This window comes from Macaca nemestrina, chromosome 19 (genome assembly GCF_043159975.1).
Source record: "Macaca nemestrina isolate mMacNem1 chromosome 19, mMacNem.hap1, whole genome shotgun sequence".
Lineage (NCBI taxonomy): Eukaryota > Metazoa > Chordata > Mammalia > Primates > Cercopithecidae > Macaca > Macaca nemestrina.
This window is the reverse complement of record NC_092143.1, coordinates 10043222-10070570: the sequence shown is the minus strand read 5'-3', so window position 1 is coordinate 10070570 and position 27349 is coordinate 10043222. Positions and strand designations below refer to the sequence as shown.

Here is a 27349-nt window from a genome sequence, read left to right as displayed (position 1 = left end):
TTTCTACAAGTCTGGGAGAAAAAAGAAAAACACCTTGTAAGTATCTGTTATCCAAAAAAAAAAAAAAAAAAAGGCTCAAGAGATCATGGCAGTTTCTGTCATTCACGCAATCTGTAAAGATAATCATTTGAATACATTTAGGAGTGGGGAGTTTATGTTGTGAAAATGCGTACACAATAAACCCTAACAGTAACTATAATGGAAAGTTCTCAGAAAAATCTACAAATAACACCAGTGGCTAATGAACAGATAAAAATAAATACCCTGTTTATTGGAGAAAAAACCTGGATCTCGGTGAAAGTTAAGTCTGTTTCTTAAATACATGCACAGCTGCTGCAGGCAGGACACTGACTGTAATGCCAGGCGATGCTTTCCATCTCCTCCAAAGGCCAGTTTCAACAGAGATAAAAGGCTCTGAAATCAACAAGAGCCATGAAAATGATTAAGGGAACAAAGTGCTCAACTTCAAAGAAGAATGTGGAGCTTAAGTAAGTAAGCCTAAGTGAATAATCAAGAGAAGTAAAATAAGTTGCCAAATAGTTGCAAGACATAAGAAACAGAAATGGGCAAAATAAGGCAAGTAGATGGGTCAAAATAAAATAAGACAATATTTAAATAGAATAGTCAGTGTTTCCTAATTTCTAAAATCTGTTAGTTGAGTAACTATTCTGAGAGAAGACAGGAATTATTCCCCACTCAGGACACTACATTACAGAGAACACTTTAAAAATCACAGCAAGCCCTTTTCATCTCAAGCATCTAAATCATTTGACCACATTTTGGGAATTAACAGCTTTCCTCTGCTATCATTTGCCAGCTTTGATCCTATGTATTAACAGTTGCCACCCACTGGAGTCCGTTTCAGCCCTGGCAGTGTGGAGCGAGAACACTGAAGCCTTACTGGCTGCTGTGGAGATGCCACAATTCCCCACCCTGGATCCCTCTCTCTCTACTATATAAGCAATAAACTAGAAAAAAGAAAATAATTCATCTGTTATTCAGTGCTACTGTATTTTCACGTTATACATGCTACAGCATGTAGCACTGTGTGTTAAATAAACTAGATACCCAAGAAGCAATGTTATTCTTACTTTTAATAAGGGCTCCTGCACAATCTCAATGTCCAAAGTCTACTCTACCCTTTAGGTGATCCATAAATGGTAACTCAAGGTGGCCGAACTGTACTGCAAGTGTCAAATGAAACTACTACTATTGGAAGAACTATAACTATCCACCTAAGTTAGTGAATACGTGTTTTAAATAGCCAAATACTTCACTTTTTAAAAATGTGAGTACAAAGTTCCTTCCCAAGAACTCCTACTCTGCAAAATTTGCTTTATTGCAAAAAGTTCTCTAGTTCAAAATCTAAAACAATTAAGGAGGGCACTGACCTGAACAATTTTTGGCCTTTGAAGGAAAATCTCAGCAGGAAAATCTTGCATGATAACGGCCTTCAATAGTTCACAGGTGTTCCAGATTAAAGTGTGGTTACTACTTCTTAAAGAGCTACAAAACATAGTGTTAATCATTTTTAAGAAGAGTTCATCTATTCCAAATTCTAAGTAGCCTACTGACACAATGACTCCATTAACAATCTTTCGGGTCTCAGCTGAGATCTCACTTCTCCAGAAAAGCCTTCCTAGATCTTTTCCCTAACCAATAAACAACCCTAGGGCAGCACTGCTTCCATTTGTCCATTATTTGTGATATTATAACTGCCTGTTGATTCTGCACTCCCCGCTAGATCCTCTCAAGAGCAGGAACGACATCATACTAACCACTGTACCCTCAGAGATTATCCTAAGGCTACAAAATGAGTTCAGTGAGGTCAAAGAGCACAGAATTCTAGGAAATCTGCCAATTAAATTAAGAAATGAGACAGAACAAAAGTACAGAGGCAAATTCTAAGAATGAAAGTCCTTACTGATCCTCCCTACTCAAGGTGAATCAGATTAGGACTCCCCTCTTATCCCATACAGAGGACACCCAGCCACTTCTGCCCACCTAGGATTGGCAGTTGTTTTCTCCCCACCCCCAAAAAATCACACCCCTTTTCTCAGCCCAGTTCCATTACACAATACACCATTCACTATCCAGAGGCATGTATCAGAAATTATCACCATCTCTGCCTTTGGGACTGACTCAAAACTAAGAGATCATACAACCTCCTAACCCTTTCCCATGTGCACTCTGCCTCCTGAATATGTTGTTCCAAGAGAATTCACTGATACTCTTAGAACTGTCATCATTAAAAATCATTTAATGGCATCCACCTGTAATCTGGATCTAGTCCTAGTAAACTGGTCTTTATTTTCCAGATTTATACCCCAAAAAAGCAGACAACTTGTGTATTGTGACATTTATGAAATTGTGCAAAGTGAATCTGGACATTAAAATACTCTCCAAATTTCTATGTATCAGCTATTTACTCTTGTGGGTAGCAATCAATTAACAGTCATCACATTAGATTGGATCAGTGGTACCCAACCTTATCCACATGGCATAGTTTGTCTCCTAATGAAGCCCACATTTTGAAATATATTCTGCCAAAAAGACTACATTTATGTTTAATTTTCCATTTTTATTAATCAAGGGCATAAGTAATGGCCAAAAAGAGAATGTGGCCAATAAGAGAAAACTCCTGTTACCAAGGACTACACGAGATTCCAACCACAAAAAGAAACCTGGGCCAGATGCAGTGGCTCACACCTGTAATCTCAGCACTTTGAGAGGCCAAGGGGGGCGGATCACTTGTAAGGCTTCAAGACCAGCTTGGCCAACATGGGGAAACCCTGTCTCTACTAAAAATACAAAAATTAGCTGAGTGTGGTGGCACATGCCAGTAATTCCAGCTATTCAGGGGGCTGCGGCATGAGAATCACTTGAACCCAGGAGGCGGAGGTTGCACTGAGCCAGATCGTGCCATTGCACTCCAGCCAGGGTGACAGAGTGAGACTGTCTCAAAAATAAAAGAAACTTGATGTGTAGATTGATTAAAAGCAAATAGGAATTTTTTTCTGGCTAGCTTTTTGAAAAACAAAAATCTTTCAAAAATGACCATTACTACTTTTCACTGCCACTAGTATCTTTTCCTGGTAAAACATATTGTAATAACTATCAAACTTAATGACTATAAGTGAACAAAAACACCTGAAAAATACATCAAGCTTCGTACCTTTCATTAGAGGAGAGGACATGTCTGTCTGTGGTGGTCAGGGGTAGCCAAGGAAATGTAGAAAACTTCAAGCACTTCACAGTCTGATTTACTGTCAATGGAATAGCAAAGCTTAAGGTATCAAGGAATAAAGAGATGACAGATTCACAATGTTAAAAGTAAGTTTTCCCTTTAAAACAAGTCCCAAAATAAAGGCTACATCTCGGTAACCTAAAATATACCAAACAAGGTCAGCAGGAAATTTGTTCTGTCACAGTAAATAAGAGAGTTCTCATTTCATAATTTAAACAGAACTCATATTATATTAAAATAAGTACTAGAAGAAGAGCATTAAACACAATACAATACAGACTGACATATAAAGTTTCCATTAAATTTTCTATTTTACCCTGTGGCTGACCAGAACATCAAACTTAAATTCAACATAAAAGGAACTGACATTTAGGGAAAACTTTAACTTTTAGAAATTAAAAATGATAAAACATAATGATACACTACATCTAGCCATGTTCAAATATCCTATATGGTGTCAGGTGTTTTAAACCTCTGTGAAGATGACTTGAAGACCGTAAGGTCGAAAAACAAATATCAGTGTTCAAACAAGATTAAAAGAAATCTGAGAAAGCAACACAGTTTTAAACTATCCCCATGCAAGTTATTTTTAACAGATCTTATATAGTACAAGTTAAGGTGGCAACACTGAGAAACAGCATCTAGATAAGTCCTTCCAAATGGCAGTCTTTCTGCCAAATGCTTTGAAAAGAGCATGGAATTGCTAAATGTGGATAGCAGTATTATTAAATTCCCAAACATAGCATAGTTACTTCTTTCAAAAGTGCTAACATAAAAGCAGGGTTTACTTTCTAAGGAAATAAGGAGAGGTGGGTGGAGGGAAGGACAGGCTTATACCACACAGTAAAAATGTGACCAAAATAAGTCAGACCATCAATCAAGACAAACTGCAACTCACATAAAAGTGTAACAATCTCAATCCCTCTTCATGTTTTCATCGGCTTCATTCAGACACCCATCCTTTACCAACCCTAGAGATGCCCCTCCCTTCAGATGTCTCTCATCTTGATGGAATTAAGACTCTCAGCCATCTGGCCTCAAAAACAAAGCTTGCTGCAAGCCTAACAAAACTTTTCCAGAATGAAAGGTAAAGTATTCTAATGGCTTAACAAGTTTTCCATTCTTTCTTGTTATTCTTGTTATTCCATTCTTTGTTATGCACATGGAAACCTGTGAGTTTCCATGAAAGCTTTTTAATAACAAAGGCTTCCAAATGGTGTTCATTTAAATATGTGACATCAGCAGATATACTCTTGAACACAGCCTTTTCATCTTAACTACGCAGGCAAGGAAATGGTAAGTACGTGATTACTTAACTATTTCCTAACTGCCTCACCAAGGAAAACTTCTCCAGAATGAAAAGGTAAAGTATCCTAATGGCTTAACAAGTTTTCCATTCTTTCTTGTTATTCCACCTGTGAGTTTCCGTGAAAGCTTTTTAATAACAGAGGCTTCCAAATGGAGTTCATTTGAATACGTGACATCAGCAGATATACTCTTGAACACAGCCTTTTCATCTTAACTACGCAGGCAAGAAAATGGTAAGTACGTGATTACTTAATTATTTCCTAACGGCCTCACCAAGAACAAAGTTTTCAACCTTTCTAGTCTCAGGGTCTTTATCAGTAAAATGTGGTCACGAATAATACCAATCTCAGAGAGACTCCAGGAGGAGTCATTCATTCCTTCCAAGAATATATACTGAGTGCCCAATACATTTTTTGGCATTGTTCCAGACTCTGAAAATTAAGCAATGTTCACGGCTATTATCAAACTTAAAACAAAAATAATAAAAAATAATGTGTTAGGAAGAAAACTACACACAGGAAGTGATCACTGGCTAGAATCATCAGGAAGTCTCTCTAATGAGGCGGCTGGCATGTGAGCTGAGGCTGAACACAGCCAGATACAAAAAGATGGAGATGAGATTCCAGCTTCCAGAAAGAGGGCTCTAAATCAGAACTTTTTAATTAACGGGGTGTTGAGGAAATGGGAAAAAAAGAAACTAAAATGACCTTCAGTCTCTGGCTGGCGTAACTGGATAGATAGTACCATTGGTAAGCTGGAGAACAAACGAGATGACACGTGTGTAATGCAGGGCACAATGCCTCAAAAAACTCATGTTCAGTAAGCACGACACACTACTGCTATTACTACCATCCACCTACATAGTTGCTCAAACATGGTTAGAATAACACAAAATTTTACCATTTCGACTCGATATCCTAAACTAACTTAAAACAACTAAAACACTTAATGGTAGTTTGGTGCTGAAACATTCAAGTTTGGTAAAAATATATCCTCACAACAATGAAGAAAGCACATTAATTTTCAACTTCCCAAGACAACAGGATTTACTTCCCGACATATACACACCCACTGTTTGTGGCGGCACTTCCATCTGCTGGAAATTACTTTTGTCTTGGGGAAAATATCCTGTTAAGATTTCAGGGTTTTTTGACAATTCTGAAAAGAAAATAAACATTACTGTATTCTTGATTCCTTATTTGCTAAAAGTGAAACTTATTTTCTTTAAATGGTAATGTTTTCTCTTAAGTATTGGAATCATTTTAAAAATTTTTTAAAAAAAAAAGCAGTCCAGTTTTTTTTCTGAATGATCTATCTGCCTAAAGAGGAAAAAATGTGCACATTGAGCCCGCTTCCAGTGAAGGAGCTCTCTCCCTCTCACTTTTACTGTTAGCCAAACACAGTTATTTGTTAGAATGTACAGGAAGAATCTGCTACAAAGTATTCAAGGACTATCCCTCTATACTTCCTAATCCATCTCCCTCTCCCTTGACTCCAATTATATAGTTTCTGATCACTTCAATTTTCATTCATACCTTAAAAAGAAAGTTGTCAGAAACAAAGGAGTCAAACATTATCTTTCAATACCTTTACAATTCCCTGTAACACGCGATTATATGTTCAGCAGTTCAGCTGCAATGAGAATGAGGAAAAGGCTAAAACTATAGTTTGTAATTTTAAGTTTTCATGGCAGTAGTTCCTAATACTAATAAAGAAAACTAACAATTAGCCCTAAACTATTCCTCTACTCTCACCCGCAAGGAATTAGATGAAAAATTCATAATGTAAGACTCTATTTGTGATGTCTTAGAGACTGTGAAATATGTTGTTAAAAATCACAGGTTTGGGAGCCAGATAAAGCAGTGTTAGAATCCTGCATCTGCTACAGGTTAGAGAGCTGGGTACTGTGGGGCAAGTTACTTTATATTTTTATTCTCAGCTATAGAGTAAGACAAATAACATCTCAAAGGGCTGTTTTAAGATTTAACAAGATGACGTATTTAAATCAATTTATTCAATGCCCCACAACGAAACTCAATAAATGACAGCTGCTATTGTTGTTGTGAACAGCAGTACCCAAAGCTGAAGGTGTAACAGAACTGGTAATGGCAGAGAAGAAAATATGGTCTAACAGGTTAAGCATCAAAACTTGTTTTGTTTTTTTTTTTACTTTTACTACTCATTACATAAATTGCAAGAAGATGTTTTTCTTCAGATCAACTCCAATGCATTCCATGTGCAAGGCACTGTACTAGTCATTAACAACAGCACAACAGCAGCAGCACAGCGGCCAACATCGCTACATTTAATACATGCTGGGCCCTGTGCTAAGCACTTTACAGACACTGTCTCATTTAATCTCATGACAATTCTATGAGAAAGGTATTTTGTTTTGTTTCTTTCTGAGATAGTGTCTTGCTCTGTCACCCAGGCTGGAGTGCAATGGAGTGATTTCGGCTCACTGCAACCTCCGCCTGCCAGGTTCAAGTGATTTTCCTGCCTCAGCCTCCCCAGTAGCCGGGATTACAAGCGCCTGCCACCATGTCCGGCTAATTTTTGTATTGTATTTTTAGTAGAGACAGGGTTTCACCATGATGGTCAGGCTGGTCTTGAACTCCTGACCTCAGGTGATCCACCTGCCTCAGCCTCCCAAAGTGCTGGGATTAGAGGCATGAGCCACCACACCCGGCCCGGTGTTCTTTCTTATTATCCCAATTTTTGAATGAGAAAACTGAAGCCGGAGGGGTTAATTACCTTAGCCAAGGTCACACAACCAGCAGCAGAACTGGGACTTAAATCCATGACTCTTTGACTCGGATTTTAACTAGTATATCATAATGGACTGCAGCATAGAAAAATACTTGCATTATGTCGTTTTGATTAGTCCCCACAACAAAATCATGAGCTAGGACAGGTATCATTACACTCCTATATGAAGAACAAGGTCAAAAATACAAATATAAAGCACTAAGAACAATGTCTGAGCACTCCTGTGCTCAATAAAAATACGTTGTTATTGTCAAAGAAATAATCTGTCAAACTGGTCTCATAAAAGCAAAGTCACTGGCATCCTTTAGGCCTGACCAAAAAAGCAATTAATGCAAATGTACCATCCTTTGACTAACAATAGAGGGGAAAAAGGTCAAAATCATGTAAGTTAATACAAGAAAAATAAGTTTGAGGGAGGTGGGAGAAATCCTTTTTAAAAAAATCTAACGTTGCTTTCCTTAAAATTTACCATTAGAATGAATGTATTTATATTTTAACAGATATCCCTCAAGTTGATTCCAACGAGTTACCAGTTTGATTGGTCTGGTATGAGGCAGAAGACAGTGCAGGAACTTCCGAAGGAAGAATGAAAAGTCCATCCAGAATGCCATCAATTTCAGCCTGCAGATTCGGCTCCACATTCGACCGAAGCTTAGATAAGAACTCTACTGCACCAAGGTCAACCAAATGTTGGACTGCTGGGGGATACTAAAATAAGAAGAGGATGATCTTGAGAATAACTCTATCAAAATCTCTAAACTTTAACTTACAGCAATCAAAACACAAAATTATTTTTGGTATATCGGATGTTCCTTTTCTGAAAAACAAATCCTTCATGGCTCTGCCCCGAAGTAAGGCACTTCCATGAGGAGTACATACTCATAGAGACATACAACCAACACTTGATAACGTTTATGAAAGATGAGCCAACACACTGAACACTAGAAATGCACATTATCAATCCCTACTCTTATTTTTGTAATGGGTTACTTTTTTCCACTGACGCTCCCCTTCTGGTCCCAGCCCCAACCGGTTACCAGGATGTCAAAGTAGTAAGATTCCTCTACCGTTGTACAGTGATTTCGTTTTGAAAGGTTAAACTTACACTTTGATATCTGACCCTGACAGCTAACTACTCTTGAGGTAGGCATAAGAATAGCAATCTAAAAGCATACGGGGAAGCAACTTAACATTAGTATTTATGAATCACGGTTATGTAACATTATTTTTAAACGTGCTCCCTTTCATATTGACACATCTAATTTTTAAGATGTAAATATCAGAAAATAAAAACAGAATACAAATATTAACCTCCAAAGATAACTCCAAAAATCAGAATACACCAAAACTCAAAAGAAGTTCTGTGTTACTTCTGAACACAGCAGAGACCCTGTGGGATTCAGCATCACAAATAAAAGATGAGCAATATATACCCAGATGAATTAAACATCTCTGGTTGTTTAAAAAAAAAAAAAAAAAAACCCTTTAACCCCAATTATTTAACTTTCAATAAACGCTACAATTAAAAGACTAAGAAACAGTCACTCGTCTGATTATTTTATTTCAAACTGATCCTACCTTAACCAATCTGCTTAACAAGTTCAGAACCTCTTCCTTCACTGGAACGGACGGGAAATTGAACCATTCCAGCAAATGAAGAAAAAGTTGCCTCTCCTGAATGAGATCAGCGTAGCAGATTAAGTTGTGCTCAATCTTGCAGAGAATACTCTTGAGAGCGCGCTCCCTGATCTCGGCCAGCTGATGACCTGTCAACGAACGGCACAAAACTATTTTAGTTCCCCACTGCAAAGAGACGCCCACCCAGATTTCATTCTAAAACTACGTTACTTATGCTATGAGCAGGAGCGGCGTGAAGATGGAATAAACCAGTTTTTTCAGAAGCAGGCCGCTGGTGCCTTCGGGACGCCAACCGCGGAGTTTACACAAAGTCCGAGATGGGTCCCCGAGGGCTACCCGGGCAAAGCGGGGGCGAAAGAGGCAGCGGTCGCGGAGTGGCCGGCCGCGGAAACGTGACACGACCATTCTCAGCAAGTGGCCAGGGCAGGGGAGGGTGCCTTAGGCGAGGGGCAACCTGACAGTTACCGAGTTTCCTGATGAGCCCCGCCAGGACCATCTCGTCCCATCAATCGGCAGCCGCCGGAGAGTTAAACTGCCGCGCCACTGAGTCCGGCCACAATTAATGTCTCCCGGAAACACGTCCTGTGGGACGGTGGGTTCCGCAACGCCTGCGCTCACTAGGAGTAGGAGGCATTCCGTGAGCCGTTCGCGGGCCCCGCGTCGCCAGGAGAGCTTCCAGCCTTTCTAGAATCACTACTGCGCACTTCCTGGACAGCAGTCTCCGTCGCAAGAAGAGGGAAAAAAAAAAAGAAAGCAACAAGCAGGGGTAGAACCGGCGTTGGCCGCCGCGCACGTCGGGAGTTGTAGTTCTGGCTGGGTCGTGCGTTCTGCACCCAGCTCCGGTCCCGCCGCGGCGCCCGCTGGCCTGGGGTTCCGGCTTACAGCGCGGGAATTCGGGAACCCAGCGCGGGCTGCAAGAGGCCCCGACAGGAGCCCCGCCTCCTCGCTCAGCGACGGATTCGTTCTTGGCCCTGCCAGTATGATTCTCAGCTCCCAGAACTTCACGATTTAGAATGTAGACTTTTGCTTTGTGACAGTTCTTCCCATCCCCGACTACTAAATGACAGACCCTCTTTAACTGTGAAATGTACCTGCAAAGTCAAGCAGTGCCTTTGGATACCCAAGTTCAGATATGAACAAGCAAGCTACAAAAGCGGGGTGGGCGGGTATGAATGAGCAGAAGAGAGAAACCGGGCTGCAAAAAGGAAAATAAAGGCGGGACTTGGGTGTATGATTTGCTGAATGCCACCAAAGTTGATTTTTTGCACCGTGCACAGTAATCGAGCTGAGCAAATCTTTTTTTTTTTTCTTTCTTTTTTTTTTTTTTTTTTAATTCAAAGCAGCGGTAAGATCAACAACAAAATTACATTTGGAAAATGATTTGCATTTTAGAGAGCATTTTCTCGCTCTGATCCTTTCACTTTCCCGGGGAAAGGGATGTCAAGGCAGGTAAAGTGGGCCCTCGGTATCCCTAGGTAATTGGTTCTAGGACCCCCGTAAATACCCAAATCCACCCATGCTTAAGTCTGTTTTATAAAATGGTGTCATATTTGCATATAACCTACACACATTCTCCTGTATACTTTTAAGTCATCTCTAGATTGCTTACAATACCTAATACAATGTAAATGCTATGTAAATAGTTGTTACACTGTACTTTTTATTCATACTATTTTTTAATTGTTGTATTGTTATTTTCAATTGTGGGGTTTTTTCCCCCGAATATTTTCCATCCCCTGTGTGTTGAATTCTCTGTGTGCAACCAGTGGACAGCAGAGGCCTACTGTATTCCCATTCCTATTTTGCCAGAGAGGAATCACAGAAGTACCCCCACACAGTCACGTTAACTAGCAAGTAACAGATTGAGGACCTGACCTGATGTTTCTTTGTTCTATTCATAGTACCCTGCTGCCTCCTCTTGTGTGTAGATAAGAGAGTGATGGTATTTGAGTTGGATCTTAAAGAGTAAGTAGGAGTTTGCCACACAAAGAAGTTGGGTAAGGGAATTCCTGCTAGAGAAAACTGTATTTGCAAATGCAAGAACTCAGAGGGAGTGTGTCAAATTCGGGAAACGAACAAAATTCAAGGTGGCCATATTATCTCGAGGAAGAAGAGAGGAAGGGCGAGAGAGCTGCTAGCATGCTGGATATTCTCCATTCCACCTTCTAGCGGTTCCAACTCTTACAGCTTTTCATCAACTGACCTCAACAGGCAAAAAGACCGCACTATCCAGGCTGCCTTGCCCTCTGGCTTCCAGTTGGCTGCCGCCAATAGGAGACATCAGCAGGAAACTGGAAAGTAGGAGGAAAGAGACACGGATATTAAACCAAGATTCCACTAGCCCATGCCTAAGCCTGCCTGGCCAAGATTGTAACAGTGGCTGAATTCCTTGACCCAAAGACCACATCTCCTGATGGATAGTGTACCACAGTGGGCGCTGCGGAACCAGTTACACCAGCTCAGAGTGTCTGTAGTTATCCAGGCATGAAGGTATTAATTACAGATTTGAAGTGTCAAGGTCAAAAAACATAACAGTACAGAAAAATAATAGAAATGACTTGTCAATGATATTTCTGAGATGAACGATCTTAGATGATGAGACTGTAAATGCAGTGGGTAAGGAGTGATAATACTGTGGAAGAAATATAAAAAATCCATTGACTTAAAATAAGCATGTTACGGCCAGGCGCGGTGGCTCAAGCCTGTAATCCCAGCACTTTGGGAGGCTGAGACGGGTGGATCACGAGGTCAGGAGATGGAGACCATCCTGGCTAACAAGGTGAAACCCCATCTCTACTAAAAAATACAAAAAACTAGCCGGGCGAGGTGGCGGCGCCTGTAGTCCCAGCTACTTGGGAGGCTGAGGCAGGAGAATGGCGTAAACCCTGGAGGCGGAGCTTGCAGCGAGCTGAGATCCGGCCACTGCACCCCAGCCTGGGCAACATAGCAAGACTCCGTCTCAAAAAAAATAAATAAATAAATAAGCATGTTACAAGTAAAATGGGGGTCAAACTATGAAAGGGTTTTACTTATGTTGCACCCGAGGTCAACATAAACATTTATTTTCTTTTATTTTCATTGTTGAGCATATATTGCTCCTGTAATTAGACAAAAATAATTATATCCTATTCATTACATTCAAAGCAAATAAATTATTCTCCTATTAGACTTGATTTGTCAATTTTTCCTAAAAAAAAATCTTCAATTTATTAATTCTGCTATTTAAAAACACACACATATATTCTAGTGTATTAACTGTATTTTTTTTTACCAATTACTTCGCTCTGTTGCCCAGGCTGGAGTGTAGTGGCGTGATTTCCGCTCACTGCAACCTCTACCTCCTAGGATCAAGCGATTTTTCTGCCTCCGCCTCACGAGTAGCTGGGATTATAAGCATGCACCACCACACCAAGCTAATTTTTGTATGTTTAGTAGAGACGGGTTTTCGCCATGTTGGCCAGATTGGTCTCAAACTCCCGACCTTAAGTGATCCTCCTGCCTTGGCCTCCCAAAATGCTGGAATTACGTACTGTGCCCAGCCTGCATCCTTCTTTAAGTGTGTTTTGCTGTTCTTTTTTTAACTTCTTAAGCTACAGAAGGTTCTTAAGCTAAAGGTCATGTTGTTTACTTTACATTCTTTCTTTTTTAGTTATAGAGAATTTTAAGTCCATAAATTTGCATGTAAAAAAACTTTTTTTTTTTTTTGAGACGGAGTCTCGCTCTGTTGCCCAGGCTGGAGTGCAGTGGCCGGATCTCAGCTCACTGCAAGCTCCGCCTCCCGGGTTTACACCATTCTCCTGCCTCAGCCTCCCGAGTAGCTGGGACTACAGGCGCCCGCCACCTTGCCCGGCTAGTTTTTTGTATTTTTTTTTTAGTAGAGACGGGGTTTCACCGTGTTAGCCAGGATGGTCTCGATCTGCTGACCTCGTGATCCACCTGTCTCAGCCTCCCAAAGTGCTGGGATTACAGGCTTGAGCCACCGCGCCGGGCCGCATGTAAAAAAACTTTTAATCGTGTATCATGAGTTTCGATTTGTAAGGTTTTGTTCTCAACCAATCTGAAACTGCTATGTTGATACTTTCTATTTTACCCAAGATCCCATGTAGAAAGGTGATCTTTAATCACCAAGTCTTTCTTACATACACTTTAGTTATTAATTTCAACTTTTATTATATCAGAGTCAGCAACTGGGCCTTTTGTAATTTGAATGTTAAGGTCAAAGATTTTAAGTGAACTTGAAAAAAAAACGGGCAATAGATATCTGTGTGGATGTACAGAAAACTATGTAATTTTCTTCTTGTATTTACAATGGTTTTTGTTGTATTTATTTAAATGCTATGTATAAAAATTTATGTTCAATTTCACATGATGATAAATGATGGTCACTCAACTGGTGATATATGCATGGATTGGGAAAGGGGTCATGGATAGAGCTGTTATATGTTGAGATTTGCTATGATCACAAGCTACAGGACATTAAGGAAACATGAACCCAAAGGCAGAGGTCAAATTCTGCTATCTAGTTATCTACCGATTCCACTATTTCCACCTGAATCTGATTCATCATCAACCTCTTGGTCATACCTGTAAAATCACTGACAGTCATTGCCTCAGTGTGCTGAATCAGATCATTTATATTAGATAAGATATTAATACCCAGAGTCACAGGAAATAGTTACTCTCCTAAGAACTCATATTACTATCTGTAGGAATTTATTCTGGGGGGAAATGAAATGCTTTTTTTCTCTTGGAAAAGACATACATTTTTGCTCTTCCTCACACTGTGGACATGAGTTTTCATATCTGTGGTTATATTTGGCTGGTCTGTCAGTTGTGATCATGTGCATTTTATACCCTTTCTGTTAATATTTGACCAACTGGAAATATCTGGTTCATAGCAGTATAAGCTAAAAATATTGTGTGGAGCACAAGCTTTGGAGGTAGACAGACATGGATTTAAAAGCAGCGTTGCAGCTTCCCTAATCGCACAACTGTGGGCAAGCTAATTAACTTTCTTGGTTGCAAATAACAAAGCTGTAAGTCAAGCAAGTAAGCAAAAATGGGTTATTTATTGTCTCACTCTAGAAGTGGATCTAGCCTCAGAGACTCAAAAGAATACCAATATTTTTTATTCGTCTCTCGGCTTTGATTTTTTCAGTGTGTCTGTATCTTTCTCTTCTATTACAGGCAGAATTTCCTCAAAATGTAGAGGAAGAGAAGATTGTGGTCCAGACTTCCGTCTTCCCATATAACGACTCTAGAAGAAAAAGAAAGCTTCTCTCTGAACATCCAGATATAAAATCTATGATAAGAACCTAATCAGGATCACCATTAGGAGATTACCTGATCCTAAGTTATTTGTTCACACTCTCTGAATAGCAGGGCAGGATATTATAATTATTAAAATTATATCAGAGTTACAGAAAGTGGGGCAGAAGACTTCCAGTTAAAAAGGTATGCTATTCACCGAAAATGAGGGAAAAGAATCTTGCACAGAGGGAAGAAAAAAAAAGCTGATATGTCTTTACCTGCTAAGCCTCAGCTTCCACAAGTAAAAATTAAGATTAATAATAGTACCTACTAATAGGACTGCCTGGGGGCCAAAGGAGATGATTTAGAGAAAGCATGTGTTCCAAGACCTCCCGTAATAAGTAGTTACTACAAATAATAGTCTGTTTTAACACCTGTCAAACTTGGAGGTCCCTCCCTTTCTAGGAATCTAATGCAATGTCAAACCATGTTCAAGTACTATCTGTGAGTGTAACTACAAGGTAGACACTCCCTTCATCAGAGGGATCTTACACCCCAGACACAACTTTGCTACTTAAGTGATGGAGGCTTGCAGAGCAGAGGGGCCCACAACCTTACTGCCATTTATTTGTGCAGCCATATCCAAACAACATTTCCAGCAACAGAAAAAGGGGGAAGGCAGCACTCTGATACTTTTTTTCTCATTCTTCAGAAGGGAGAGATTATTGGCCCAAGAGGGAAATCCTTTTACAACCTACTTTTACATTAACTGGGATCATAATTTATTTATGAAAACGTCGTATAAAAAGAGCAAGCCATCCTGGCTAACACGGTGAAACCCCGTCTCTACTAAAAAAATACAAAAAACTAGCCGGGCGAGGTGGCGGGCGCCTGTAGTCTCAGCTACTCGGGAGGCTGAGGCAGGAGAAGGGTGTAAACCCGGGAGGCGGAGCTTGCAGTGAGCTGAGATCCAGCCACTGCACTCCAGTCTGGGCAACAGAGCGAGACTCTGTCTCAAAAAAAAAAAAAAAGAGCAAGCAAGCAGGATTCCTAAACAAAGGGGGCTCAAACCAATACATGTGTAGAAGTTATTCATTGTCCCCAGGGCAGGCATACGTTTTGTGTGTCTTCTGGAAAAGTCACTGGCATCCCAGTCTTACTTCTTTCAGAATAAAGGTCATGATTTATTAATAATTCTGAGCTCTAGGAAGGAAAAATGACCCAAGGTTTCATCCCTCACTTACGAATTTTCCTAATCATGCCCCATAACTTTGTCCTATGAATTCACATATTTAATTTTTAAGGGTATCATCAAATTCTAATTTATTCTCTCAACACCAAAATAGAAAGTTAATACATATTTTATGCCATTTTAAAGTGGAAGGATTGAAACAAGATATATTCACGTTCCACTTCAATTAGAGCAACATGATTCGAGCCCTGCTTTCTTTTCACAATTTAAAAAATAGTTGTCTTAATTATAAAAGGGGAGAAGCAGATAAAGTTGTCTACTTTCACCACATCTATTCAGCATTGTACTGGAAGTGTTATCCAGGGTAACTGAACAAGAAAAAGAAATAAAAAGCATCCAGTTTAGAAAAAAATAAAATTTATATATGTAATTGACATCACCTTATATATAGAAAATCCGACTGCACATGGTGATTCATACTATAATCCCAGCACTTTGGGAGGCTGAGGCAGGTGGATCATCTGAGCTCAGGAGTTTAAGACCAGCCTGGGCAACATGGTGAAACCTCGTCTCTACCAAAAATACAAAAAAAAAAAAAAATTAGCCAGGAGTGGTGGCATATGCCTGTGGTCCCAGCTCTTTGGGAGGCTGAGGTGGAAGGTGGGAGGATTACTTGAGCCTGGGAGGCAGAGATTGAAGTGAGCTGAAATGGTACCACTGCACTCCAACCTGGGTGACAGAGTGAGACTCCATCTCAAAAAAAAGAAAAAAAAAATCCTAAGGTATTTACAAAGAAACTATTAGAGCAAAGAAAAGACTTTAGAAAGATTGCAGAATGCAAGATCAATATACAAAATCAATTCTTTTTCTATACCCTAGCAATAAACAATCCAAAAGTCCAATTTAGAAAATAATTCAATTTCCAATAACATCAAAAATAATAAAATACTTAGGAATAAGTTTAACACAATAATGAAAGACTTCTGCACTGACAATTATGAAACATTATGGAAAGCAATTAAATATTATTTAAATAAATTGAAAGACATCCTGTATCATGCATTGGAAGATTTAGTATTGTTAAGATGGCAATACCCCCAAAATTGAACTACAGATTCAAAGCAATTTCTATCAAATACCCACCTGCCTTTCTAGTAGAAATTTATAAGATTGTCCTCGTCTTCATGTGGAAGTCAAGGGAATCAGACTGACCAAAACAATCTTGAAAAGGAACAAAATTAGGTAATTTATACTTCTGATTTTCAAAATATATTACAAAGCTACAGTATTCAAAACAGTGCATACTGGTATAAGGACAGATAATGGAATAGAATTGAAATCCAGAAATAAACCCTCACACTTGTGGTCAATTGATTATCAACTAGTACACCAAGACAACTCTTGGAGAAAGAATAGCCTTTTCAACAAATGGGATAACTGGCTATCCACATGCAAAAGAAGGAATTTGGATCTGTACCTCACACCATATACAAAATTAATTCAAAATACATCAAAGAGCTAACTGCAAGAGCTAAATTATAAACTTAAAAAAAAAACCATAGGCATAAATCTTTGTGAATTAAGCAACGATTTCTTATGTCTGACAGCATAAACATAAGCAAAAAAATAGATGAACTGGACATCAATGAAATTAAAAACTTTTGTACTTCTAAGTTTTAGCAGTGGGTCTCTTCCAAGCACACCTTCTTTTCTTTCCTGTTCTAAGGCCTTTTTCAGTAAACTCCCATTCCTGCTCTGGAACTTGCCTCAGTCTCTTTTTCTCCTTTACACCCCTCAGTCAAATTGTTTGTTCTGAGGAGGCAAGGATTGAAGTTTGCTATGGACCCATAAGGGTAGGTCACCAGTAACTTGAGGTCTCTTCTACCACAAACATAAGGACATGATCAAGAAAATTAAAAGACAGTACACAGAATGGGAGAAAATATTTGCAAATCATGTATCTAGTAAGAGACTATTATCCAGAATATATAAAGAACTTACAACTCAAAAATAAGAAGACAACCTACAGCCTGGGAAACACAGCAAGACCCCATCTCTATAAAAAATAAAAGAATTAGGTGGGTGTGGTGGAGCAAACCTGTAGTCCCAGCTACTCAGGAGACCAAGGTGGGAGGATTGCTTGAACCCAGGAGGTTAAGATTGCAGTGAGCCATGTTCACACCACTGCACTCAAGCCTAGGCAACATTGTAAGACCCTGTCTCAAAAAAATAAAAATACAAAAATACAAAAGACAGCCCAATTTTAAAATGGGCAAAGGATCTGAGTAGTCATTTCATCAAAGAAGCTATATAAATGGCCAATACACACATGATAAGGTCTTCAACATTATTGGTCATTGAGGAAAAGAAAATCCAAAGCCAGAATAAGATATCACTTCATACCTACTAGGATAGCTATAGTCAAAAATAGGGGAAATAACATTATTGATGAGAATTTGGAGAAACTTCAAGTTTCCAATTTGGAGAAATTGGAAATCTCATACATTGCTGCTAAGAATTTAAAATAGTGTAGCCACTGTGGAAAATAGTCTTGCAGCTCCTCAAAAAGTTAAACATAGAATTATCATATGACCCAGCTATTCTACTCCTAGATATATACTCAAAAGAAATGAAAGCAGATGTTCCAACAAATGTATTCATTGCCCATGAACGTTTACAGAGGCACTATTTACAGTCGCCAAAGGTGTAAACAACAAAAATGTCAATAAATAGAGGGATATATTAGTGAGACATGATACAACATGGATAAACCTTGAAAACATCATGCTAAGTGAAGAAACAAGTCACAGAAGACCACATATTGGATAATTCCATTTATATGTCTATTAGTCGGCTTGGGCTGCAATAACAAAATATGATGGTCTTGTTGGCTTAAACAACAGAAATTTATTTTCTGACAGTTCTGGGGGCTGGGAAGTTCAAGATTAAGATGCTGGCAGGTTCGGTGTGCGGGGAGGCCTCTCTTCGTAGCCTTCAAATAGCTACTTTCTTGCTGTGTCACATGGTCTTTTCTCTGTGCACGTGCAGAGAGAGAGAGATCTCTATTGTCTCTTCTTCTTTTCAGGACACCAGATGTATCAGATGAGAGTCTCACTCTTATTACCTCATTTAAACTTAATTAATTCCTGAACACCCTTATCTCTAAATACAATCACATTGGGGATTAGGGCTTCAACACATGAATTTGGGAGGGTGAGAGGACCACAATTCAGTCTATAACAAAATGAACTAGCCAGAATAGGTAAATTCACAGATGGAGAAAGCAGATCATTGGTTGATAGGGATTGGTGGAAGCCGGGAATGGGAAGTGACTCCTTCTTGGCTTTGCTGCCTTCTTTTGGGGATGATGAAAATGTTTTGGAACTAGATAGAGGTGGTGGTTGTACTACATTGTGAATGTACTAAATGCTATTGAACTGTACACTTTAAAATGTTAATTTTTTTTGTTCTGTGAATTTCCCCTCAATTAAAAAAAATGAAACTCTAAAAAAGTAGAAAATAGTAAGTGTTGACAAGGATGTGAAGAAATCAGAAACCTCATAGGCTGCTAGTAGGAATATAAAATGTTACAACCACTTTGGAAGACAGTTGGGAGTTTCTCAAAAGTTAACAGAACGTTACTATATGACCAAGCAATTTCACTTCTAGGTACTTGCTCTCCAAAATGAAAACATAAGTACACACAAAAACCTGCATACAACTGTTCATAGCAGCATTATCATAAGAGCCGAAAGTTAGAAACAAGCCAAATGGTCATCGATTCATGAATAAACAATAGACTTATGGAATAAATAAACCATATCTATACAGTGAAATATTATATAGCTAAAAATGGAATGAAGTACTGATATATACTGCAATGTGGATGAACTTTGAAAACATTGTGCTAACTGAAAGCTAGCCATGAAAGTACACATATTACAGTATATGGTTCCATTCATATGAAATGTCCAGAGAAGGCAAATCTATAGAGACAGGAAGTAGTTTAGTGGTTGCTTAGATTTGGGGGTCCTTGGGGAAATAGAGTGGTAATATCTGAAGCATAAGGGATTTCTTTTTGAGGTAACAAAAATGTTCTGAAACTGCCTGTGGTGATTGTTACACATATCTGTGAATATATTAAAACCTACTGAATTGTACACTTTATTTATTTATTTATTTATTTATTTATTTATTTATTTATTTATTTTTTTGAGACGGAGTCTCGCTCTATCGCCCAGGCTGGAGTGCAGTGCCCGGATCTCAGCTCACTGCAAGCTCCACCTCCCGGGTTCCCGCCATTCTCCTGCCTCAGCCTCCCGAGTAGCTGGGACTACAGGCGCCGCCAAAACGCCAGGCTAATTTTTTGTATTTTTAGTAGAGATGGGGTTTCACCATGTTAGCCAGGATGGTCTCAATCTCCTGACCTCGTGATCCGCCCGTCTCGGCCTCCCAAAGTGCTGGGATTACAGGCGTGAGCCACCGCGCCCGGCCTGAATTGTATACTTTAGTGAATCTTGTAGTACCTGAATTATATCTTAATAAAGTAGTACCAAAAAAAAAAAAAAAAAGCAACAGGCTGATATTAAGTTAAACACAAGAATTTATTTCGTAAAGAATTTATTTTGTAAAGACACAAAAAGTTTGCGAAGGAAAATCGGTATCTTTTCCTGGGAATTTATGAGGGCATTATTTTCCATTTACTGATGACGTTTAGATGTAGTCCTCCTACAGTGATGGATCAGATGGCTGGCCCTTTTGTGAACCTTCGAGCACCATTTCCAGTTATCTACATTATTTAGCAAATGCAGGATGTTTCTGCCCCATTTCCCTTTGTCCTTCAAGTTGGAGTTACTGATCACTCTATCATTTAACCTCTCACAAACCTTCTTTTATGATAAAATGAGGTAAGTATGTACTTTGATTTCCAAACTGTGAGATTCGATTAGCTAGATGGGAAAGTCCTTCCGTGAAGAGTGCATTATAAGTTCAAGGTGAGATTATTATAATGTTAAGACATTTTTTCAACAGATAAAGACGTATAACTTCATTATTACAGTCATATATACGATTCTGGGCAGGACATATTTCCAGGAAAAAGAAAGAAAGAAAAAAGCAGCTCTTTAGATACAGAACACAAAGATCCAGTTTCTTGTGATCTTCAGGTAGCTCCTGCGAGCAGCCCGTCTCCACTCAACTTGAACAATAATGGCCTCCTTTGGGGCTGCAGCTGAGTCGTATCTATTTAGGTGAAGTTCAGAACCTGACCTTGACTTTCAGCCCTATCTTGGCTCTCAGCTCTAACTTAGATCTCAGCTCTATCTACATCTGTGCTGAATGTGTGTCAGGTCCGTAAATAAAATACTGATTTCAGTCACTTCTGCAGAATGTATTTTGATACTGTGGATACTTTTCAGTGCCAGCTCCATTTTAAAGCCAGTTATCACCAAGGGGAAAAGGCAGTTAATCAGTTACAGTTAATGTAAAAAAGCAGTGGAGGCCTAACACTGGTCATTTTTTTATAAAAGCGTCTGAAGTCCTCCCTTAATTCGGGAAGGTAACCCAGCACAGCACTCAGATTTAAACGTTGTGTCATGTTAACTGTCAAATGAAGACACAAGCCTTGGATTCCAAAGTATCTCTTCTTATGGGGCCAGTCTCCACAATCTAATAATAATGCTTTTTCTTTAGAGCAATTTTGCACACCTCATGGGGCCCAGGACAGGCTGGCCCTCGAAGGGGCCTACGGCTGGTCACTTGAAGACCTCTCCATCTTTGCTTTTCTGTGAGACTCCACCCATGTCATCTGCTTCATAATTTTTTTTTTTTTTTTGAGACAGTCTCGCTCTGTTTCCCAGACAGCAATGCAGTGGCACGATGTCGGCTCCCTGCAACCTTTGCCTCCCAGGTTCAAGCGATTCTCCTACCTCAGTCTCTGGAGTAGCTGGGATAACAGGTGCACGCCACCACACCCAGCTAACTTAGGTATTTTTAGTAGAGACAGGGTTTTGCCATGTTGGCCAGGCTGGTCTTGAACTTCTGACCTCAGGTGATCTGCCCACCTCGGCCACCAAAGTGCTGGGATTACAGGTGTGAGCCCCTGTGCCCAGCCCTGCTTAATAAGTGTTCTGATTGAATACATGAACGAACTTCCAGGTGATGCTTAAGATCATTTCTGTTGGGAAGTGAGTTATTAAGTCATGAATCAGAAGAGACTCAATCTTTTTAAAAGAGATTTTATGAAACTGGAAAACAAGTTGAATTGTTTTAATGTGCGTTTTCTCTAAATCCTAGCACTAAGGGTAAATCTCCTTCACAAACTAGTAATCTTGGAAATTCTGAAATTCTCAAGCCTGGGCCCCTGCTATTGGCTCTCACTCCCTAATCTCATTCACATTTTTTGTTACAGTTAAACACAAACACAAGCAACTTACACATTTATTTATATCTCCATTTGTTTCCTTTGAGATCCAGACCAGGGTACTCAACTGCCTGCTCAGCATCTTCAGTCTGACATCTCAGAGGAATCTCAGACTCAACACACAAAAATCTAAACACATGGTCTTCTCTCCCAAACATCATATTCCTTCAGTGTTCCCTGTTTCAGTCAACAGCTGTGCCGGCTCCCTATTTCTGCAAGCCAGACACTGGAGGACCCTCATGCTTCTCCTTCCTTACTCCTATATAGAAAATATCTCCAAACCCAACACAGGTTGAACATACCTAATCCAAAAATCAGAAACCAAAATGCTCCAAAACCTGAAACGTTTCGGGTGCCAACACGACACTCAAAGGTTTTTGCCCGAAGGAAATGCTCACTGGACCATTTTGGATTGGGGAATTTTAGATTTGGGATGCAAATATTCCAAAATCTGAAAAAAATCTGAAATTTGAAACACTTCTGGTGCCAAACATTTAGGGACTATTTCAGGGACGATCTATCCTTCTAAACTGTCGATTTACGTAAATACATATGTATGTCCCCTCAAATCGATTTTCCTCAGGCAGCTAGAGCAATCTTTTCAAAATGTAAATCTGATAACATCACCCCTCCCCACTTCACTTCTTGATATACTCTGTGGCTTCCAATTACTTTCAGTGTAAAGAAAGCACTAAACACAATGTTCAGGGTGTGGAACAAATCCTCTCTCCATCTCATCTCACGCCATGCTCCCACTCACTCTCAGTGCTCCACTCACTCTGGCCAGATTCACAGCTCTGATGTTTTTCTGTGTTCCTTTAAGTCACAGGGCTTTTGAATAGAGTTTTATTTCTGCTTGAAATGTTTTATTCTCCCTTATTTGACTCATAAACTCCTCTCTACCCTTTATATTTTCATAGGCTCAAGCATAACCTCTTTAGAAAGGCCTTCTTCAACTAAGTTCAAAAACCTCTGTTATACACTCCTGAAGCGCAGTATTCTTCACCTTTGTGACATATTATAATTCCAATTTTAAATGTATTTGATTAGTGTCCCTCATCTCTTCTAGAATGCAGATTCTATGAGAGGAAGTTCTCTGTTTTTGTTTGCTACTTTATACCTAGAGGGTAGCCAAATTCAGAACTCATAGGAGGCAAGGATAAGTATATTTAGTGCGCGAATGAAGAAACTGAAAGCTATTGTCCTGTAAGAGTGCATGGCTACTGTATTAGTCTGTTTTCACACAGCTGGGATAAAGACATACCTGAGACTGGGTGATTTACAAAAGAAGGAGGTTTATTGGACTCAACAGTTCCACATGGCTGGGGAGGCCTCACAATCACGGCGGAAGATAGAAGTCACGTTTCACGTGGCAGCAGGAAAGAGAAGAGGGCTTGTGCAGGAAACTCCCGTTTATAAAACCATCAGATCTTGTGAGACTTTTCACTATCATGAGAACAGCACAGGGAAGACCCACCCCCATGATTCAGTTTTCTCTTACCGGGTCCGTCCCACAACACATGGGAATTATGGGAGCTACAAGATGAGATTTGGGTAGGGACACAGAGCCAAACCATATCACTCCGCCCCTGGCCCCTCCCAAATCTCATGTCTTCATATTTTAAAACCAATCATGCCTTCCTAACGTTCCCCCAAAGTCTTAACTCATTTCAGCATTAACTCACAGTCCAATGTCTCATCTAAGACAAAGCAAGTCCCTTCCACCAATGACCCTGTAAAATCAAAAGCAAATTAGTTACTTCCTAGATCCAATAGGGGTATAGACGTTAGGTAAATACAACCCTTCCAAATGGGAGAATTTGGCCAAAACAGAAGGGTTACGGGCCCCATGCAAGTCCAAAATCCAGCAGGGCAGTCAAATCTTAAAGTTCCAAAATGATTTCCTTTGGCTCCATGTCTCACATCCGGGTCATACTGATGCAAGAGGTGGAGTCCCATCATCCTGGGCAGCTCTGCCCCGTGACTTTGCAGGTGCAGCCTCCCTCCCAGCTGTTTCCACAGGCTGGTGTTGAGTGTCTGTGGCTTTTCCAGGCACATGGTGCAAGCTGTAGGTGGATTGAATATTCTGGGGTCTGGATGATGGTGGCCCTCTTCTCACAGCTCCACTAGGTGGTGCCCCAGTGGGGACTCAGTGTGGGGGCTCAAACCCCACAATTTCCTTCTGTACTGCCCTAGCAGGGGTTCTCCATGAGGGCCCAGCCCCTGCAGCAAATTTCTGCCAGGCATCCAGGTGTTGCCATACAGCCCGTGAAATCTAGGCAGAGGTTCCCAAACTTCAATTCTTGACTCCTGTGCACCCGCAGCCTCAACACCACGTGGAAGCTGCCAAGTTTGGGGCTGGCACCCTCTGAAACAACAGCCCAAACTGTACCTTGGCCCCTTTCACTCACGGCCGGAGTGGCTGGGACACAGGGCACCAAGTCCCTAGACTGTGCACTGCAGAGGAACCCTGAACCCTGCCCACAAAACCATTTTTCCTTCTGAAACCTCCAGGATTGTGATGAAAGGTGCTCCTGCAAAGGTCTCTGACATGCTCTGGAGACACTTTTCCCCATTTTCTTGGGGATTAACATTTGACTCCTCATTACTTAAGCACATTTCTGCAACCAGCTTGAATTTCTCCTCAGAAAACGGGATTTTCTTTTCTATTGCATTGTCAGGCTGCAAATTTTCCAAACATTTTTGCCCTGTTTCCCCATTAAAACTGAATGCCTTTAACAGCACCCAAGTCACAACTTAAATGCTTTGCTGCTTGGAAATCTGTCCTGCCAGATACCCTAAATCATCTCCCTCAAGTTCAAAGTTCCAGAGATCTCTAGGGCAGGGGCAAAATACTGCCAGTCTCTTTGCTAAAACATAACAAGAGTCACCTTTGCTCCTATTCCCAACAAGTTCCTTATTCCCATCTGAGACCACCTCAGCCTGGACTTTATTGTCCATATCGCTATCAGCATTTTGGACAAAGTCATTCAACAAGTCTCTGGGAACTTCCAAACTTTCCCACATTTTCCTGTCTTCTTCTGCGCCCTCCAAACTGTTCCAACCTCTGCCTATTACCCAGTCCTAAAGTCGCTTCCACATTTTTGGTTATCTTTTCCACAGTGCCCCACTCTACTGGTACCCATTTACTGTATTAGTCGGTTTTCACGCTGCTGATAAAGACATAACTGAGACTGGGCAATTTACAAAAGAAAGAGGTTTATTGGAGTTACAGTTCCATGTGTCTAGGGAGGCCTCACAATCATGGCGGAAGGTGAAAGTAACGTCTCACATGACGACAGACAACAGAAGAGAGTTTGTGCACAGAAATTCCCATTTATAAAACCATCAGATCTCATGAGACTTATTCACTATCACTAGGACAGCTCAGGAAAGACCCACCCCCATGATTCAATTACCTCCCACCAGGTGCCTCCCACAACACATGGGAATTATGGGAGCTACAGGATGAGATTTGGGTGGGGACACAGAGCCAAACTACATCAGCTACCAATGGGTTGCATTCTAATAAGAGAGTTATTTTAAAGGGTATTTTCCCCCAAAATAATCAATGATTTTTTCACACCACTTGGAAGAAGAGAGAGTATGGAAATAGTGTGAGCAAGCTGCCAGACTGAGGATGACCTTTCTTCTGCCTTAAAGCTGGCCATCTTCTCTCTGTGTCCTCATGTGGCAGACAGAGAGACAAAACTCATTGGTGTCTTTTTTTTTTTTTTTTTTTTGAGACGGCGTCTTACCCTGTCACCTAGACTTGAGTGAAGTGGCACAAACACGGCTCACTACAGCCTCACACTCCTGGGCTCAAGTAATTCTCCTACCTTAGTTTTCTGAGTAGCTAAGGCTACAGGCATACACCACTATACCCAACTAACCTGTTAATTTTTCATACAGACAGGGTCTTACTGTGTTGCCCAGGCTAGTCTCAAACTCCTGGCCTCAAACGATCATCCCCCTCAGCCTCCCAAAGCTCCAAGGTTACAAGCGTGAGCCACCATGCCTGGCCTGTCTTCTTATAAAACCACCGATCCTATAGGATTAGAGCCCTCCCTTGTGACTTCACTTAACCCTACTTATCTCCTAAAAGCCCATCTCCAAATACAGTAACATTGGGGGTTAGGGCTTCAAAATATGAATTTTGGAAGAACACAAACATTCAGTCCATAGCAAAATGTAAATGTATTAATTAAAAAGAGAGAGGGCAGGGTGAGGTGGTGCATGCCTGTAATCCCAGCTACTAGGGAGGCTGAGGTGGGAGAATCACTTGAACTCGGGAGGCACAGGTTGCGGTAAGCCGAGATCACGCCATTGCACTCCAGCCTGGGCAACAAAAGCAAAACTCTGAAAGTTAAGATGGTAAATTTTATGTTATGTATATTTTATCACAATTTTTTTTAAACACAAATTTTAATAAAAGAAAAATTTCAAAAGTGTAAATGAATGCCTAATGGTAGAGTCCTATAGTGTCTCATTACGGTTTCATGATTTTGCCCAAAGGTGACCTTTTCCAGTTAACTAATAGGAAACAAAACACTTTGACAATGTCACGGGAATGAGGCACAAGGGACTCACTGGTGCTGAGGACTTTCTGAGTCAGGTCAAGAGCCTTGACAGGGAAGTTGGAATCACAGACTATAAGGCTTCAAAATGAATTTAGAGTTTGTGTTCATGGATCTGCTTGCTTTTCTGTTTTTGTTTGTAACTCAGTGCACATGCACCTCCAGAGTGTCAGTCAGTCCCCAGCCTGTTCATAATTGTTTCATATATTTGCACATGTGCGCTGTTCTAAGGAGAAAGTCTATGGCTTTCATCAGATTCCCAAAGCATTCTGTCAACCTGCACAAAATAAAGAAACGGATCTAGTCTGCTCTCATCTTTTTCAGATGTGGAAACTGACATCTGAAGAAACGTGGCTTCAATTCCTAGAACAGAGCTAGTTTTAGTGAATTCTGCTTCTCCCTTTCATTAAGGTATTTTAAGTTTCAGGTGGCTTCCCCCACGGGAGTATTTCCATTTTTAAGAGAGCGATGCTGGAACTAGCTGTCCTTAGAACAATGGAAGGGATTGTATCTCAGCCCCTTTCTCTGCTGGCCCTGCCTTTAGTGATTCCAACGGGAGTTCTTTAATAAGGGAAAGAGGAGGGTGACTAGAATAGAAGCAGAGGAAGGGAACAGGATTTGCTGACAGGGCCGGGTGGAGGGGGAGGTGCAGACTGTAACTCTTTGGATGTCCTTGGACCTAAACGACTCCCCTGAGATGGTAGCAGGAACTAGAACCATTGTGTTCATATCACAGCACAATCTAGACGCAGGGCTGGGCACAGCACGATCTGGCCTCCAGGAGGGAGAATGGAGAGCGATTCACAGCAGGACCTTCCCAGAACAAAAGGAGAAGGAAGAAATTTGGGCTAAGCACAATGACTACAAAGACCAAACAGGCAGCCTGATAAAGCATTGAGCCAGCCAAAGAAATTTAAGCCCTTTCTTGGCAAGAACTAACTATGTTT

At 40.4% G+C, this 27349-nt stretch overlaps 1 protein-coding gene and 1 long non-coding RNA gene across 11 annotated transcripts in view; both read right to left on the bottom strand.

Moving 5' to 3' along the window:
• The window catches only part of LOC105476947 (rotatin), a 215439-nt gene extending 205620 nt beyond the window's left edge, over positions 1-9819 (bottom strand). For 2 of the 10 annotated variants that reach the window (XR_011616801.1, XM_071085196.1), the window contains exons 1-7: positions 9428-9818; positions 8903-9090; positions 7855-8032; positions 5624-5713; positions 3176-3266; positions 1392-1506; positions 264-414 (exon numbers count right to left, since the gene is read on the bottom strand). Coding sequence is in view for 6 of the 10 variants with exons in the window: in XM_071085196.1 (XP_070941297.1) it covers positions 264-414; positions 1392-1506; positions 3176-3266; positions 5624-5713; positions 7855-8032; positions 8903-9090; positions 9428-9458 (844 nt within the window). In the remaining 4 variants the exon portion in view is untranslated. Of the gene's footprint in view, positions 1-263; positions 415-1391; positions 1507-3175; positions 3267-5623; positions 5714-7854; positions 8033-8902; positions 9091-9427 lie in introns of all 10 variants that reach the window. The other 8 variants (XR_011616800.1, XM_071085194.1, XR_011616798.1 and 5 more) reach the window with 5 other exon arrangements.
• A 4219-nt stretch (positions 9820-14038) lies between these two features.
• LOC105476944 (uncharacterized) overlaps positions 14039-27349 on the bottom strand; it is an 84277-nt gene continuing 70966 nt past the window's right edge. The window contains exons 3-4 of the long non-coding RNA XR_011616809.1: positions 16548-16625; positions 14039-14219 (exon numbers count right to left, since the gene is read on the bottom strand). This is a non-coding gene — a long non-coding RNA (uncharacterized lncRNA). The remainder of the gene's footprint in view (positions 14220-16547; positions 16626-27349) is intronic.